This window comes from Rhinopithecus bieti, unplaced genomic scaffold (genome assembly GCF_001698545.2).
Source record: "Rhinopithecus bieti isolate Rb0 unplaced genomic scaffold, ASM169854v2 scaffold_26125, whole genome shotgun sequence".
Classification (NCBI taxonomy): domain Eukaryota; kingdom Metazoa; phylum Chordata; class Mammalia; order Primates; family Cercopithecidae; genus Rhinopithecus; species Rhinopithecus bieti.
The window spans coordinates 141,112-159,948 of record NW_016811701.1 but is presented as its reverse complement, the minus strand read 5'-3'; the positions used below and the strand labels follow the sequence as shown (position 1 = coordinate 159,948).

Below are 18,837 nucleotides of genomic sequence, written 5' to 3'. Positions count from 1 at the left end.
GGTTTATCTTGACACCTTCAAAAATACTCTGTATTCAAATACTCCATAAAATATAATTCGGAATTATTGAACATTTTAACAGACTACGTTCAACCTTAGTGAGAGTTTACATGCTTTGTTACACATTCTTGTTTTTTATTGTCTTTCTTGTTTTATAAGGTATTCAGGGACTAATTATTATACAGTCCTTAGTTATACTGGGCTGAATATTTTTCAGAAGTACTTTTATATGTAATCAAAATTTGATATGACTAGTGACCAACCTTCAAAGATCTGAACATAAATAGAATGAAGTTATTTTGACTCTGCTGTTTCGACCAAAAAATGTAAAAAAAAAACCCCTGTTTTTATTAACAAGTAATGTATATAACAGATATACTTGATTCTCAGCAGATAAGAGGGTTCGTTGTCCTAGTTCTTAAGCAATGTCTAAGCAGCCATGTCCGAATGACTTTTTCAAAATTTCATATACCCTGATAGAAAAGTATAAATCAGATCTAGTTTTTGATAGTATAGATTTTACACATTGTTTTTCTCTCCTTCCTTTGAAGTTGGAACTCTTGTTGGACTGTCTTTGGTGACTCTGAGGTGATATCCTTTGAGTTTTGGTAAGGTGAAATAAGCATGAATTTGACAAGAGGTAAATTTTCTCAGAAAAATGACATGTTTCACACTGCCCACTTTAATTAAAACTTATCTGTGTTTTGTTTAGGAAAACAGTGACATTGAAAATGACAGTTCAGTGTGGCAAGACCAGATCCTTGAAAATGAAGAAGCCATTGCTCTTAGCAGGAAGGACAAAACTATTCAACATGTGGAAGTATTTTGTTATGCCAGGTATGAAAAGTATTTACTGCAGGTAAACTAAGTTAATGTCTTTTTCACTCTTCTTCAGAAGAAGCCAACAATAAAGATTTAGGTGGCATTGGTTGCTACAAGTTATATTAATATGCTGGTTTTGCCTGTTTTTAAATGGAGCTTTCAGTTTTCTCTGTTTGGGTGATAATGATAACATCTTGCCTTAATGCCTCCGAATTTACCAAGCTGTTTTAAATATATTATCTCATTTGATCATTGAAACAATTCTGTGCTAGGGTAGGGCAGATAGTAGTAGTAATAGTTGGATTTTTTACAGAAGCCTCAATGGAACTTAAGGAGATTAAGTAGTTGCAGAAGGTCATGTGGCTTGGTAAATGGCAGGGCCACACTTAAGCTCTAGAGTGGTAGAGCTCAAGATTAAATTCCAGAGTTTTTTCCTCCTGCTCCAGGATTCTTCCAACTATATCATCTTTCTTGAATAATACTCAGTGTAGCAAAATGGAAGATTATAATTTTTGAATATATAAATTTTGTGGGCATAATATTTGGGTACGCATTTTGGTAAGTTAGGATAGAACGGTGGAAAGTAATAATGTTTTAAGTATCTTCCTCTGAGAGAGATTCACTATTTAAAACAATTGGGTTAGTTTACTTTTCAAATGATATATGATTGACAGGTTGAAAGGTGATAATCACATAGTTTAGTCATTCAAGTAGTTGTAGAGTCCAGTGGTTTAGAACATCAGACTGTCAGGCACTTTAATAGTAATTAAAACTTAAAATTCAATACACCAGAGATTCTTCAGGATACGCTTTGTCATCTTACATCTCATTTTTGTGGCAGAGTGTTAAGCATGAGCCTGTGAAAAGTTTGGGAACGTGCTTGACTTCTTAAGCTATGTTCATATATTTCATGTAAGTAGCATTCTTTCCCTGTAATATGCAGTTTGTGTTCTGTGATTTTCTGTAAAAGCGCAGCCTTTGAAATGTCTGGTATAGATTATAATTTGTATAATGCTAAATGCCATTTGGTATGAAAAGGTGCAGCTCACTAGATCTTGTTCAGAGCCAGTGCTGAAAGATTTAAAACAGAAGATGATTTCAACTGAAAAGACATATGCTTTAATGAAATGAGGAATAAATATTTGGTAACTTTCTTGTGTGCTTTTGTGTGCCCATGAATATAACTTGACTACAATATAGTGACAGTCACACTGGCCTTCCGAGAGATATTATACTTTTTTTTGCTTCAAGGCCACTGATTACTTTTTATGATAATTGAGGTTAATAGTTTCTAATGGCTGAGTTGATACATTTCGAATGCAAAGAAAATTATCTCATTTTCAGTTCCTGATCTCTTCAGTTTCATTTGTATAACTTCTCAAAGTGAGAAACTAAATTGTTGTTGGTGGAAGTTTTGTTTGAAGACAGTGAAATAGAACTGTTATATGTTCCTCTTGCCAGTTAGAGCGTGGGGCAAACAGTGAATTGGGTAATGTTCTATATGTCTTAATTCACTTGGAAAAGTTAACTGGTTATTAATGTCATAGTAGTAGGCAGGAAAAGCCTTGAGAACATCCAGGAAAGTAGAGAAAGTACAGAAAACCCATTTGTAAGGGCTATCTATAGTAAGTGCTGGCAACATGGGTAAATAGGACTAACAATATCTCACTTAGCCCCAGCAAGACTGGCATCCTTAATCTTTTGGATCATGTTCACAAACTTGAAATTATATGAAAGAGGCTAGGGCCAAAATAGTTGTCACAAAATTTTACATTATACAAGAGGTTATCATCAGCACTCACTTAAATCAAAAGCCTTATTTATTTAATACTTATTTCTGACAACCTCATTTTCTGTGTGTGTGTGTGTGTGTGTGTGTGTGTGTGTGTGTGTGTGTGTGTCTATGGGTGTGTTATGTGTGTGTGTTTACCCCTAGCATTGTAGTTTAAAGCAGCAAATAGGAAGGGATATCTGCTAGAGGCAGGCAAACGGAACCACATGGAGACTAGGGTTATAGTCCTTAACTTGCTATGTGATACTGAGCAAGAGATGTCTATTTTGAGTCTATGTTTTGCCATTAATAAAACGTGTTTGGAAGGGTTTGGACTAGGCGATCTCAGAAGTCTCTCTGGGCTCTAACATGCTACTATTTTAAGTGCTACTTGGTAGAATAATAAAGGAGAAGATAGCATCGGCAAACTGAAAGCATACTTTGGGCCATTTAGTGTATGGGTAAGTGGCTTTTCATGTCAGAAGATCCTTTAAGGCCATCACTATATTATAGTCCAGTATAACAGGTGATGATCATAATTGTATCCCAGTGTCTTCAGGCAAAAGTTAAATAATGTTCTTTATCCTCTACTTGAAAAGTAGAGGATTTGAAGTACGTTTTAGAAAGACAAGTATTAAAATGATTAGAATAAAATTGTACCATTTTAAGAGACGAGCTTTTGTTATCTAGAAAATTCTCTTACTTCCTCTTGAGTAAGTAAGAGTATCACTATATAGTAGATCTTTAACATTCTTAAAGGATACATTGCAAAATCTTCATGGATACCCTTTTGTAAATAATGAAAAATATGGTACAGGTTTCTGGCTTTTGTCGTTGCTTTTGAAACATATGTGTTAGTGATGCTAATGTTACATTTTGCGGATATGGAGTTTGTGTATATTTAGTTCCATACAATTTTATCACATTTGTGGGTTCATGTATTCACTATCACAGTCAAGTTACAGAGCAGAGCAGTTCTATCACCACAAGGACCCCTACTATTGTTTTTCTGTTAGCACATCTGATCTACTTCTTACTCACCCTACCATTCATAAGTCCTGACAACCACTAATCTGTTTTCCAGCTCTATAATCTTGTCATTTTAAGAATATTGTGTAAATGAAACTGTATAGTATGTAATGTTTTGGCATGGGCTTTTTTTTAAACTCAGCATAATTCCCTGGAGATTCATCCAGGTTGTTGTGTGCATTAGTAGTTTGTTCATTTTTCATCACTGAATAGTATTCCACAGTAATGGATTTACCACAGTTTGTTTAATCATTCAGCCATTGAAAACGTCTGACTGTTTCTAGTTTTGCTATTATCAATAAAGCTGTTATGCAATTGTGTGCATTGGTTTTAATGTGACTTTCTCTGGGATAAAAGTTTTCATTTATCTGTGATAAATACCTAAGTATATAATTGCTGGGTCATATGGTAATTACATGTTTAGTTTTAAAAGAAACTGCTGAGCTATTTCAGAGGAGCTATACCATTTTACATTCCCTCCAGAAATGTGTAAGTAATCCAGTTTCTCCACATACTTACCTTAATTCGATGTTGTCACTTTCTTATTTTAGCCATTTTGATGGCTCATTTTGAATATTTTTTCATGTTCTCTTATTTGCCGTCCATAAACCTTTTTTTGGTGAAGTGTCTGTTCATGTCTTCTGCTTGTTTTTAAAATTGGAGTTAGTTTCTTACTGGCTTGAATTTTCAGAGTAAAAAAAAATCCATTCGTAGATATGCTGTCCTCTTGTCAGGATATGTGTTGGAGAATATTTATTCCCCAAGTCTCTGAGTTGTCTTTTCATCCTCTTTAAATAGGATATTTGCGGTTAAATCTTGATGAGATCTAATTGACAATTGCGATGATTATTTTTGGTGGGGGTGTGAAGTTAGAACTTTTTGCCTAATTGTTAGGCTATAGATTTTCTATATTTTTTATTTAAATACAGTTTTATGTGCTATGTTAGGTCAGTGCTTCTTTTGCTTTTTCAATCTATAGGATACTCCAATATTGCTTCCAACACATTATTGAAAAGGCTATCTCTCCACTGAATTACTTTATGCCCTTTGTTCAAAGAATCAGTTTGATTGTACATTGGGTGGGTCTATTTGAGGTTCTTTATTCTGTCCGATCTATTTGTTTTTCCCCTACCAGCCTATCCATCTTATCTTATTACTGACAGCTATGTGATAGACTTACCTCTCGATAAATTCTCCCAATTATTTTCCTTGTCAAGATTGCTTTTAGATATTTAGATTTGCTGCCTTTCCATATAAATGTTTAAATACACTTGTCCCTATGTCTAAAGAGAAACCTGCCTGAGATTTTGATACAATTGCTTTAACTATAGATTAGTTTGGGAGATTGATCCTCTTTATTATTTTGAGTCTTCCAAATCTGCATGAACATGTACTGTCTCTTCCTATTTATAAAGCTCATCTTGATTTTCGTTCAATAGAATCTTGTAATTCAGCATATGATCCTGTAGCAGGTTTCATTAATTTCAGTACCTAAATATTAATTTTCTTTCGAACCAATTATAACATGTATTTGTCTTTTTACTTTGGTTTCACATATTCATTGCCCGTATCTAGCCCAGTGCCACCGCCTTTTATTCTTTTTGCATTGCGATATTTTTTGAAACTTGCTGAATTTACTTCCCAGTTCTGGAAGCGTTTTTGTAGACTGCTTGGTGAACCTAGATAATTTCCTGCGGTGTTCAGAAAGAGGAAACAGTTTATCGTCTTTCTTCACTGCTGCCTTTTTTGTTTTTTGTTTTAGTTTTGTTTAAGAATCTCCATTTTCTGTTGCTGAGTCATGTGCTTTTCATCCACAGCCATATGCCACAGGTTGAGTTGAATTGGTGTTCTGCTCTTATCCTGCCTAGATCGCCGTATCAAGCGCGCTACTCTGTGTCTTTTTTCCCAGAAGGAAGCTTCTCATCACTTTCCTTGAGGACTTTATAAATTCATACACTAATGCTGGGGCAATCATTGAGTCTCTCATTTGCTGAATAATTGTTCTTGCCACGTAGTGTCGTCAGGCATATGCAATTCAAATCCATAAATCATGGCCCAAAATGACAGAATTATCAAAAGGTAACTTTACCCTTAAATGATTATTCATGCCCAAGAGTAGTGTATTTGCTTGTATCAAGCAAGTAAATAGATAAAAGCAACTTCAATCATGCGTGCACTATATATGAGGATATTGTTTTAAATGTTTTTAATATCTAAAACATCATGAAAAATGACTTCATAGCAGACTTAGCGAAGGCTAAAATTATATATGATGTGTCTTGTCACTTCTAGACAGATGACTTAGCTTTTTATAGAGTTCGCGTGTATATTATGGTAGAAGTCTATGGTTTGATTGTCTTTCTTTTTTTTTTTCTTGAGACAGGAGTCTTCACTTTGTTGCCACGCTGGGAGGACAGTTGGCCGCCGATCTCAAGCACACTGCAACCTCTGCCTCCGAGGGGTTCAAGCGATCTCTTGCGCCAGCCTCGCCGAGTAAGTGGGACTACAGGCGCGCATACCACCATGCCCAGCTAATTTTTGGTATTTTAGTAGAGACGGGGTTTCACGCCCCTGGGCAAAGATGTCTCATCGCTTACCTCATGATTCTGCCCCATTGGGCCTCCCAAGTGCGGGATCTACAGGCAGAGCCCACTGCGGCCTGGCCGTGTTGGGTTTGATTAGTCATATATGCCACTGATTATTTAACATTAAGAAGGTAAGAAGAAGAAAAAAAAAAAAAGTGGAGTAAGAATGTATATTTCTTGTCATAAACAGATATTATAGGCCCATACTGATAGCCTTTTTATCTTTTGATGCAGGGGAGGCCTGGCCCAAGCAATTCAAATGGATTTAGTGCAAACCCGAATGCCACCTGCTTGGAAAACTACCGTCAAATCTATGTTGGCAAGGTGTGATTCGTGAAGTATATGGTATTCAGTGAGTAAAGTATATAGGGTGTATTATATATTATGTATTGCTAATACATATATTCTAATATATATATATAGGATTAGTTATTTTTATTTTTTGTCATGATTTATTTATTTAAAAATATTCTGAAGTATTATTCAACTTAAAGGTTTTCATGATCATTTCAACATTAAATTTAATAGTTTGGATATTGCAAAACAGGCTAAACACTAAAATGTAAATTGTAGTAATTATTCTATCATAGGCTAGGTTCAAGCATCATAAACTGTGAAGAACTATCCAGATTGTTTTATCAGAGCTTTGTTTTCCTTATTCTTCCTTACAATAAGTGGGCTACTTAATATTTTGGACCTAAAATATTTTGCTATACAAAATTGTTTTCATTGAAGTGATTTTTTGTGATCACACAGTCAAGTTAATGGAAGGGAAATGAAAAGGACTAGCGTTTATTGGATATTATCTTTGTGGCAACTGTTATAACCTGTTGCTTTACATATTAATTTCATTTGTTCTATGCAGCAGTCATGCGCATGAGCTATAGGTACATCTTACTGGCAAACAGAAGCTCAGGGAATGCTAGAGATGGCAGAGCCAAATTTGAACTTGTGTGTTTCTAACTCAAAAATCTGTACTATTTCCATTGTATCATGTTGTATTTCAGTCATCAGGTAAACATGGGTGTGTACGTCAAGGGAACCAACCGTTCCACCAAGTGAATAAAGTATTTCCTTTGTGAAGACTAGCACCTAAGAAAGTGCATTTACTTTAATTTACTGGAATACTATATAGTATTGTAATGTAGTTATATCTATAATGAGAAATTAAAGTGCCTAACTCCTAGTGTTAGGAAGCTATGGGAAAAATCCGATATTCTTTAGTTGTTGAGACCAGTTTATGTGCCATGGGATTTTTAAAATTGATACATAATAATTGTATATATTCATGGGGTACAATATGTTTTGATACATATAAACTTTGTGGAATGATGAAATGATCAAATCAGGCTAATTAGCATATCCCTCACCTTAAACCTTCATTTTTTTTTTTTTGTGAGAATGTTCAGAATCATCTCTTCTAGCTATTTGAAATATACAGTGCATTATTGTTAGCTATAGTCACCTTACTGTGTGATAGAGTACCAGAATGTATTCCTCCTACCTAACTGTGACGTTGTACCCACTGACCAACCTCTCCTCATCTTCCCCTCCCTCTTGTTCTCACCAGTCTCTGGTAACCACTATCAAGTTTTTTAGATTTCACATATGAGTGAGATCATGCAGTATTTTTCTTTCTGTTCTCAGCTTATTTCACTTAACATAATGTTCTCCAGGCTCATCCATGTTGTCACAAATGACAGGATTTAATTTTTTTTTTTTTTATAGCTGAGTAGTATTCTATTGTGTATATATGCCACATTTTCATTATTAATTCATTTGTTGATGGGCATTTAAGTTGATTCCATATTTTGGCAATTGTGAATAGTGCTCCAATAAACATGGGAGTGCAGATGTCTCTTCAACCTACTGATTTCATTTCCTTTGGCTATATACCCAGTAGTGAGGGTGAAGATTGCTAGATCATATGATAGGTTTATTTTTAATTTTTTGAGGAACTTCCATACTGTTTTCCATAATGTGCATTCCTGATTTGCATTCCTCCCAACAGTGTATGAGAGTTCTTCTTTCTTACCATGTAATAGTTTCATAGTTTATCTGGGAAAATAAAAGTAGCTATTGTTTCTAGTTTTAGATCTTTAGCAGACTATAAAAAGGTGAAATATATTAATTCACACGTAAGTCACACAAACTCAAGTTATTCTTAGATAAAATCTTGTTGCTTGTTAGTTGCATAAAGTCATCTAGTTTCTTTAGTGGGAAGAGATTTTATCTTTCTAAAATATTAACAATAGCTTTATACATTTTCTGCCCTATTTTCTGCATTTTACTGAGCATTGTTTCCCTTTTCTGGTATAATATTAAAGCAGGATGAAAACTATTTGTNGGAAATTACTCATCACTGTCTACGGTTAAGTGTGTTTTAGACCAGAATTGAACCGCTGCCCAACTAAATGTGGTTTAAACAAGTACATACGTAAGCGGGTGGGTGGGTAAGTCGAGGATTTGTAATTGTGCTGCTTCAGCCCATCAGAGCACTGGGGTAGCACTCCACACTTCTCTTAGCCTTCCATTTGGAATTACAAGATGTTTGCCAGAATTTCAAAGAGGCTCTTACATAACAAAAAAATTTCTCAACATGAGGAAAAGGGGGAAGAGGTTTCCTAACATGTTTATGCTTTTTTATTTTACTGGACAGTCTTCAACAAGGGCCCCAAGCAGACTCTTCATTATCTTATTGGCTAAAACTGGATAATGTACTTAATTCTAAATCAATCACCAGCAAAGGGAGGTGAAATTATCATAATTGGTTTTGATCTGTCATGATCCATCCCTAAGGACAAGCAGTTTCTCTCTAATATTGGAACAAAATTGGAGCTCTTGAAGCAAGGAGAAAAAGGGTATTTGTTGTTGAGTAGACAACCAACAGTCCTGCTGTACACCATTTTATGAACTTTTGTTCTTGGGTAAACATGACAAGAGGTTGATAGTTCACCTGTATTCTATAGTATGTGTTAACCTTTTAGGTGGTAATAAACAGGGAAATATATATCTACCAATGTATCATATTGCAGCAGTTCAAAATTGATTTCATTTTTATATTGCTGTTTTGTAGAACAACAATTTTGAATAGTCTGATTTTGTAATTCTTATGAATAGCCATTGAACATTTATTTTAGGAATAAACAGCTGGGTAGCAGTATAATATATACTGTGAAAATCAGATACAAATGGCCTTAGAACAAAGTATAAACATCAAAGTAAAAGAATACGATGTCAGCAGCAAGTCGTATTGGGTAAGAAAAGGTACAAATGGCTAGAAGATAAATGGTGAACACCTGTGCTGAATAAATTAAACACCTGTTTCTCAGTTTTTCATTTGATTCCTCTAAAAGGCTGTTGCAGGGTATTCATAAGACACATTTACTTTGAGGTGTTTCTTTGTTATTACTATTAATTGGTAAGCAGTACTAGATGATATCAGAATTTATACTTCCAAACTCTCAAGAGTAATATGTGAATTTTGGCAATTAGTGAAAATGCACTTACAAAAGCAGTGATAAGCAGTTTTATTAAGAGAAATTATCTCAAATATATTGTTATATTATAAATGACCTTTGGAATTAAAGCTAGCAGTGTAAATGACACTAAATTTAATTTGTGAAATCAATTTTGATTGTGAACATTTGTATAAGAACTAATGATGCAGATTGTTTTCCTTTATCAACAGTCTGCAGCTTATGATGGATTGACTTAATGATTTTTCAACTTTATAATGGTTTTATTGGGGTATTAAATGCATTTTGTCTTACTATATTGGGTTTATCAGGATGTAACCCCATAAGTCGAGGAGCACCTGTGTATGTTAAAATCAACGTAATATCTTAGAACTCCAAGGTTCATTTGAAGGCTTCTAATGCAGCTACATTATTTTGTAGTTGGTAAATGTGTTTTTATAGTTTTCAAACACTTTTAAATGAATAGAATTGAACTATTACTGTATTCTGAGGTTTTCTCTGAAAGGTTGAATATCTCTTTAAGAAAATGTCTTTTACCACAGTATAAAGTTTTAAATTTGGGGGAAGATAGCCCTTTTAGATGAACAGAATTTTGCTTTCTGAGGATGTACGTGGAGTTTTAGGAGCTTTTGGGTATCTTTATATTTTCTCATTAGGTATTAACTTCAACCTTGGCAGAACTCCAAAAATACTGTGGTTGTATTTAATGCAAAGTGAGGACAGTGTCATGTTTTTATTGCTTGTGTTTTCCGTAGTGCTAGGAATCTCACCAAATTTTAATGTTCAGAACAGTAAAACAATAGTTTATTGATATAAAAAAAATTTCTGAAGAATTTCTTCTCTTCGCTTATACCTTTAATTAAGTATTTTGACTTATATCTTCCAGGTTGTCCAGTACTGGTTAATGTATTTCATTCACTCTATAAGGCTCCCCATCACAGAATGTAATAGAGAATCCCTGACTAGATCATTTGCTATGCTCAATTTTCACAGTGTCATCATCATAGTCTGTAATAAGAGAAGTTGCCATATTCTGTCTTATCTGTAAAGTGTAATTAATTATCCTGTCATTTCTTAAAATTAAAGGCATGGAACTTTTTCTCTTAAGAGTTAGGTGTAAGAACTTTTACTGAAAAAAATAAAAAAATTTAGGGGTGTGGAACTTTTGCTGAAAATTATCCCCTTAGATCCCTCATGGAACACACTTTAGTTTTGTTGGTTTTCAAAATAATAAAAGTGAGTACAGAGTGTGAACAATTCTGTAGAAAATATACAAATCACCTTTCATGTTATCGCTCTTCATTCTTAATGCTGTTAATGGCAATGCCATCATGTGCTTATATGACCAATGAGATTTCATCACGTGAATGCGGAAAACCTAGGTATGCAGGTTTTGAGTTGACTATTGAGCTGTGGGCAGTTTAACAATATCTTATTTTTGGTTAGTATCTTTTTTTTTTTTTTTTTTTTTTTTTTTAGGACGGAGTTTTGCTCTTGTTGCCCAGGCTGGAGGGCAATGGGACGATCTTGGCTCACTGCAGCCTCCGCCTCCCGGGTTCAAGCAATTCTCTGGCCTCAGCCTCCCAAGTAGCTGAGATTACAGGTGCCCACCACCACACCTGACTAATTTTTGTATTTTAGGAGAGACAGGGTTTCACCATGTTGGTCAGGCTGGTCTTGAACTCTTGACCTCAAGTGATCCACCCACCTCGGCCTACCACAGTGCTGGGATTACAGGTGTGAGCCACCGTGCCCGGCCTGATTAGCATCTTATATTTGATTAACCTTTTAGAGTTTATAAACTACTTTTCATATATGTTAACTTTCTTATCTCACAACAGTTTCATAAAAGGTAGGGCAGGTGGACTGATTCCCATTTTATAGGTGGTGAATCAGACAGATTAAATTACTTGCAAGTGTTTCCTAGGTGATGAGTCTGGGATAGAACGTGGATGTTTTCCTCACTTTAGTTTCCTAGATCTCAAAAGTATTCATGTAACATTAATGCTATCAATTTGTTTTTTTTTTGTTAGATTTTATTAGAATTACTATAACAGTAAATGTGGCATTTTATTTCTTGACATTTGAGTGTTATTCTTTCATTGTCCCTCTTTTTTTTTTTGTAGTGTTTATTGTGTTATTTTTAATAAGCACTTATTTTTTTTTTTCACTTAACTCAGATTTTCTAATTTGCAATACAATGTTTTTTTCTTGGCCTTATTTTTTGTGTTTTTTGCAAGAAGTTTGTTTCACATTTGAAACAAAAATAGCCTTTGCATGTATAAACCATTATTCATCAAGCATTTATCAGATACCACATCTGTAGAGCAGTGCAGTAGGTGTTGTGTGGGACACAGAAGGAGCGGTGCTAAGGTATTCCCTCCAGGATTTACAGTCTGATTGGGAAGATAAAGGATATACTGGAAAACCAAAGGATTATTAAAAAGGAATGGATAAATACATGCTAGGTAAACTGCATGTGTGTATTATGGGAGCATGGTATAATAGAATGATGAGTGTAATTGGGCTAAGGAAGACTAATTCAAAGTGAAATTTAAACTTTTTCTTAAAGTAGTTTGTTAAAGTATGTGGTTATGTTTGAGAATGGAAGAATTGTGATATTATGCAGAGTGGAAAGAAAAGGACAGAAGAGACAGATGATATGAACCAAACTGTCATGATTTGACAATTAGAATTGATAAATTTGGAGTTAGAGATGCCATGTTGGAAAGTAGGTGGAGATGAAACCGGAAGGTTAGTAAATAAGGAAGGCGGTTTGATTTAGAGACAGGAAGAGGAAGTTTTTTTGTGGGGTAAGTTTTAGATTTGATATAAGGAAGGGCTATTGTTAGTTCTTGATCAGTCAACTAGCAGATTTTTAGTTGCCAAGACCAATCACATACAAGGCATTATGCCAGATATTGAGCATTGTGGCAACTCAGTGAAAATAGTGGGTTCTGTGGAGGATAAAATATCATACAGAAATTGATAAAGCAGGCAGACTGAATGGGAGCCTGTTCTATAAATCAAGACAATGGTGGACTGAGAATGGTAACTCTAATAATAAATTTGGAAATGGGACTTCGACTAGAGTAATAGACATCAGTGCTAAAACAGGCAGGTAATTTTACAGAAAGGTCCTATTAGACACCACATTGTGATAGGCCAACTTAATCGTTTCAAGGCAGATTTTTTTTTCCCTTTATTGAAGGTCTTCTGTCATATCACCAAGTCAGGAATTCCTCAATAATAACAATCTTGATAACTACCACTGTTGAGCATTTACTGTGTCCCAAGCACTGTGTCAGGCTCTTTGCATGCAGTACTTAATTTAATCTTCAGAACAACCTTGTGAGGTGGGTGGTATTATCTCTGTGTCATAGGTGGGTAATTTAGGTGGTCTCAGAGAGGATAAATAACTAGTCTAAGTTCACAGAGCTTACTAGTCATATGATCAGGATTTGAACCAAGATCTGTTATTCTGAAGACTATATTCTTCATCACTGTGGTAATTTGCTTCCAAAATACAACTCCCCTGTCTGTCTTAAATTCTCAAAAATGTGCATGTGACGTGAAATCTTTATATTTTTCAAATCTTAATTTTGTTTCCTGTTTTACTGAAACATTAACAGGTGAATGTTTAATGTCTGAGTCACATAAGCAAAACATACACTGAACTTGATAAAAGGGGTAAAGGAATAAAAGTTGCTGTGAAAAGTTAAAGCAATATAAAAATGTAGCAGGGTAGAATTATCAAAAGCCTGGTGTTTATTATTATAATTTCTTATTAGTCAGGATTTGCATGAAGATGTAGAAGAGGCTGGTGCACTGCAGAAAAATCATGCTCTTGTGACATCTGCAAACTCCACAGAAGCTGCAGATTCTGCCTTCCTACCTGTGGAGGATGAGTCATTAAGCACTATGAACTGTGAAATGCTCACAGAACAAACTCCAAGCAGTGATCCAGAGAATGTGCTAGAAGTAAATGGTGCTGAAGTGACAGGGGAAAAAGAAAACCATTGTGATGATAAAACTTGTGTGCCATCAACTTCAGCAGAAGACGTGAGTGAAAATGTGCCTATAGCAGAAGATACCACAGAACAACGAAAGAAAGACAGAATTACTTACTCACAAATTATTAAAGAAGGCAGGAGATTTAATATTGATTTAGTATCAAAGGTAAGTACTAATTTTCCCATCTTTGCATTAAAACAGTATCTGGACCCATAAACCCAGTTTTGTAATTCTCTGAGATGCAGAATGTGTGTTTTGTAAAGAGAGAGTAGCCAGACATTTGTAATTCATTTAAAATATTCCTTAAGTACAAATTAAAAACACTTTTAAAGTGCTCACATTAAAATGCTTTAATTATGTTTTTAATCTATACCTGAAGAATACTTTTGTACTTGAGCACATACTACAACCTAATATTCTCTGGACACTATGAATTCTATCAAAAGAAAATTCTAATGAACCTGTTCAGAAATCCATGTTATTTACAGTCCATTTCCATCAATTCTTTTAGCCTTTATATATAGTAACTATTTTCACAACTGTATGATGATGAATACTCAGAATAAACCAATGCATTTTTAAAAATCATGTGTTCACATGGACACAGGGAGGGGAACATCACACACCTGTGATGGGGTTGGGGGTTGGGGGTTAGGGAAGGGATAGCATTAGGAGAAATACCTATGTAGATGATGGGTATGTAGGTGACGGGTTGATGGGTGCAGCAAAACACCATGGCATGTGTATACCTATGTAACAAATCTGCGCGTTCTGAACATGTATCCCGGAACTTAAAGTATAATTTTAAAAAAAGAGTCTCAAAAAATCATATGTTCAGGTTTGAAAGCTTCAGAGGAAAATTTAATAGTGATGGAGGCAGGAAGGCTGGGAAGAAAGTTATTGTCTTCAGTTATGTCCCTGAACATAACTAACTTGGACGTAGTTCACTGTAACTTCACAGGAGGTCCCTCCATCTTAGAAGGGTACAGTATTGCATTTGGTTTATAGGAAGCAAGACTATTTTAGTGCAAAAGAATAGAAAATCAGTAAGATAAAGGATTATGGCCTTAAAGGGTTACAGTACAGGACAGGGTAAAAGTAGATAAAAACAGAGACTAAATCCTGTAAGTTGAGAGCTAACAATAAGGAATTGAAAAGAAGTAGGATAGTAAATAACACCAGACTTGCCACAGAACTAGCACAGAACTAGGCTTTTCAATTTAATGTACTTTCTTCAAGTTCCAAGTAATAGGGGACAGAGGGGACCAAAACATTTCACTTGACAAGTTGTTTCTGCAAATCCCATATCCTCATACTCTTGCTCCCTTTGAACTTGATGCCTGAAAATATAAATATCTTTTTACTACCCACTTTTATTTCTGTCATATAGCACTCTGTGTCTGATTTTGCATAGTTGGCTATTGCATTGGTTCTACTTCATACTTCTGTACTATCTCTTCCCCCTTCTCCATCTACTTTGACCCTGTCATGATTTAAAATCTAGCATTTTTTGCACATTACCTTGGCTGTTCATCTGTGGATGGAAGTTTAATCCTAGCTCAGTAATAACCTTCCTGGTCCCATGAGCAGTACTCTATGAAATAGGTTAAACAAAACATAAAAACTGAACAAGTCAAATAACAAATGGTCTTTGTCTTACAATTCCATTTTGAAGTAGTTACTTGGAATTTGTAATGTTTTACCTAAATAAATGATTATATAAATGTGGTTAAGAATCAAGGCTATTTCATGAAAGTCTGTAACTTTTGTGTTAGCTGAAATTTAGTATATATCTCGCAAAGGGAAATAGTTGAAGATGGGGCTGTTTCAATTGTAGGAATTGGTGTAGAAAATTATTCAGTTGTATAAGAAAATGAATGCTGGTTGTGGGAAGAAAAAGATAATTGAATTAGAAGTTGACACATTTGAAGATACTCTGAAGGAGACTTCTGGGTATTTTCATCAGTTTGAATGGTTAGTAATAACCGGTTCTCTTATGGTAAGTGAAAACCAAACATGTCTAGAGGCAGTGGACTAGCCAGTTGGGACTGCGTCCTGCAGAGTTTCATGGGTTCATACGTTCTATAAAATAACTAATAATCATTTAATGTACTCATTTTCAAAACCAGAAGTATCTTACTCACATATAACCCTAGTAATACAGGTGGTTAATTGTCCGTTTTTAAAATGTAAGTCGTTTAATACATATTCAGTGCATACTAGATGGAAAGCAATATATTCCATGTTATTGGGGTAATTGGTCACTCCTTGGAAATTTCATCTGTTCTAATAATTGCAGTTAATAAACATCTAAGTTTAGGATGATTGCCAAATATCTATCTTAAAGCCCTACCTCTTTTCTTTTTTTTCTTTTTTTAATTTTTTTGAGACCGAGTCTTGCTCTGTTGCCAGGCTGGAGTGCAGTGGCGCAATCTTGGCTCACTGCAACCTCCACCTCCGGGGTTCAAGTGATTCTCCTGCCTCAGCCTCCCGAGTAGCTAGGACTACAAGCACGCACCACTATGCCCGGCTAATTTTTGTATTTTTAGTAGAGACGGGGTTTCACCATGTTGACTAGGATGGTCTCGATCTCTTGACCTCATGATCCGCCCGCCTCGGCCTTCCAAAGTGCTGGGATTACAGGTGTGAGCCACCGCACTCGTCCAAAGACCTCTTTTCTAAAGTCCAACTCAGTATCTCCAAACTACTTGACATTTCCATATGCGTTCAACCTCAAAGACATAGTGATATAATTAACAAATACTGTGCAAATACTGTGGGGTTTTACAGTTGACAATATACATTCATGTATATAGCCTTTTAAAAAGTAATAGCTCAAGGTAGGTTAAATAAAATATGTATAGTGTCATACTGCTCAGACTAATAGAGAAGATCAGAGATGAAGTTCTTAAAATGAAAGCTCATTTCTAAGTAAGTACATACTCTTACTAATTATGGAACCAACATGCTAAGTGAAGGAAAAATTGTTAATTATTAAATCTAATTTCTATTATTGTAATCAAATTGCACTGCTTTTTAGCCCCTCATCAATGATAGATCACCTAGAGGGTAGTGAAAAAGAGGCTTAGACTGAGCGTGGTGACTCAGGCCTGTAATCCCAGCACTTTGGGAGGCCAAAGCAGACAGATCACCTAAGGTCAGGAGTTCGAGACCAGCCTGACCAACATGGTGAAACCCCGTATTCTATTAAAAATACAAAAAATTAGCTGGGCTTGGTGGTGCATGCCTGTAATCCCAGCTACTCGGGAGGCTGAGGCAGGAGAATCGCTTGAACCTGGGAGACGGAGTTTGCAGTGAGCTGAGATGAAGCCACTGCACTCAAGCCTGGGCAACAGAGTGAGACTCTGTCTCAAAAAAAAAAAAAAAAAAAAAAAAAAAGAGGCTTAGATTTTAAATGTACACATTTATATTCTGAGCTTCAGAAACAAAAATCATATAATTTTATTTTGAAATTTGTTGGATGTCTTCTGTGATATCTTAAATGCATTTATTTTTCAAGCCTGGCATTAACCTTAAGCTTTATTGGTCTTATTAAAAAAAATGCATTTTCTATGTTTTATATCTTAATGTTGTGAAATTATGATGGCTATTCAGGGATCCTTGAATCTCAAATGTGGTATCTTTTTTTAAACAAATGAGGTTTTTGAAGTAACTATTTTTTTATCACTATTGTAGAGTTAAGAATTGGCAATATATTCTTTAAAGCATGGGCTCTTTCAGTTATGTAGTGTGTTAGGAAGAGGGTAATGAAGTAACATGCCATATTTAATCAGGATAATCAGATTCGTTTCAAAAAAGTGATGTCAATTTTATTTTGCAGAATACTGAACTATATAAAATTTTACTTGAATGGTATTGATTTACTGGTAGTCTTTACTGACTTTTTAGTTGCTCAGACTATTGGTTTAGATTGATTTTGAGATTCCTTTTTCTTCGTATAGTAAAGCTAATTTTCCCATTTACTTATTATAGATGTAAAATTCATTTTTAATATTTATTGAGTTATAGGCATTATTTAAGAGTATCTTAATATAGGAAATAGTCAAATCTGTTGCATTTAACCATACGGTTAACATGCTAGACAATACTGTTTACATTATTGATTTTATCTCTCTGATATTACTTATGAGATGTTAAAAATTAAATCAGTTTCTCCCATACGTGCCAGCAATAACCATCATCTTCACTTTTTGAGAAAGGCATATCTCATATAAACCCAGACTTCTAGAATTACAGAGGGACCTTATAATTTGACTCTTTCAGTGTAAATGCATCACAAATATTTTTTTCTTTTTTGGTGGGGTAGGGAGGTTCACTGGATTGATTTCTTCTTATGACTACCTGGCTTTATGTAAGACTATAGATTTTTATCCAAAACCCTTAGGGCCTGGTGTGTTCTGTCATTAAGATTAAAAAAATACATGTTTTAGAAAGTAATGAAGTACATATGCTGATATGTTATATGATTAGCAGGGTCTGAGGAGGCACCAACTAAACACATTATTTCTGCAATGAAATATATGAATATTTATGTTAATTGGGACAAAGCCAGAGTGCCTTATCAGTATGGATCAGGTTTTGCTGCTAAACAAGTTATGAAAAGCTTATGGATTGCAAAGTTTTTTGGATTTTTAATTTCATCTAATCAATTCTGAACCTGTAATAGATTGTGTTATGTATTATAATATTTGTAGATATGACTCTTTCTACAAATAATCAAAATATAACAAAATTATGTATCTTTATTGTTTTCCAATTTTTCTACTATTTCACCTTTTATCTTCTAAAATATTTACTTTGTACAGCTGCTGTATTCTCGAGGATTACTAATTGATCTTCTAATCAAATCTAATGTTAGTCGATATGCAGAGTTTAAAAATATTACCAGGATTCTTGCATTTCGAGAAGGACGAGTGGAACAGGTACTGTGCTGATCAAGAATTGTAACTGGGCATCAGCTTAAGTTATTATGGTTTGTTTTGGAAAGATAAGCAAATAAGATTGTTATTTTCCTCATAAAGCAATAAATTCCAGTCCTGCATAGTGATTTACAAATGTAAATGCTTAATTAAAATTTCTAGTGCTAATTTTCTCATGACTTACTCTGCAGCTTGGT

General features: G+C 34.7%; 1 protein-coding gene across 1 annotated transcript in view; it reads left to right on the top strand.

Moving 5' to 3' along the window:
* Positions 1-18,837, top strand: part of CHM (CHM Rab escort protein) — a 185,383-nt gene that overhangs the window by 47,678 nt on the left and 118,868 nt on the right. Inside the window, exons 2-4 of the mRNA XM_017894674.1 lie at positions 713-837; positions 13,478-13,865; positions 18,527-18,643. Coding sequence (XP_017750163.1) covers positions 13,608-13,865; positions 18,527-18,643 — 375 coding nt within the window. The 5' untranslated portion in view covers positions 713-837; positions 13,478-13,607. The remainder of the gene's footprint in view (positions 1-712; positions 838-13,477; positions 13,866-18,526; positions 18,644-18,837) is intronic.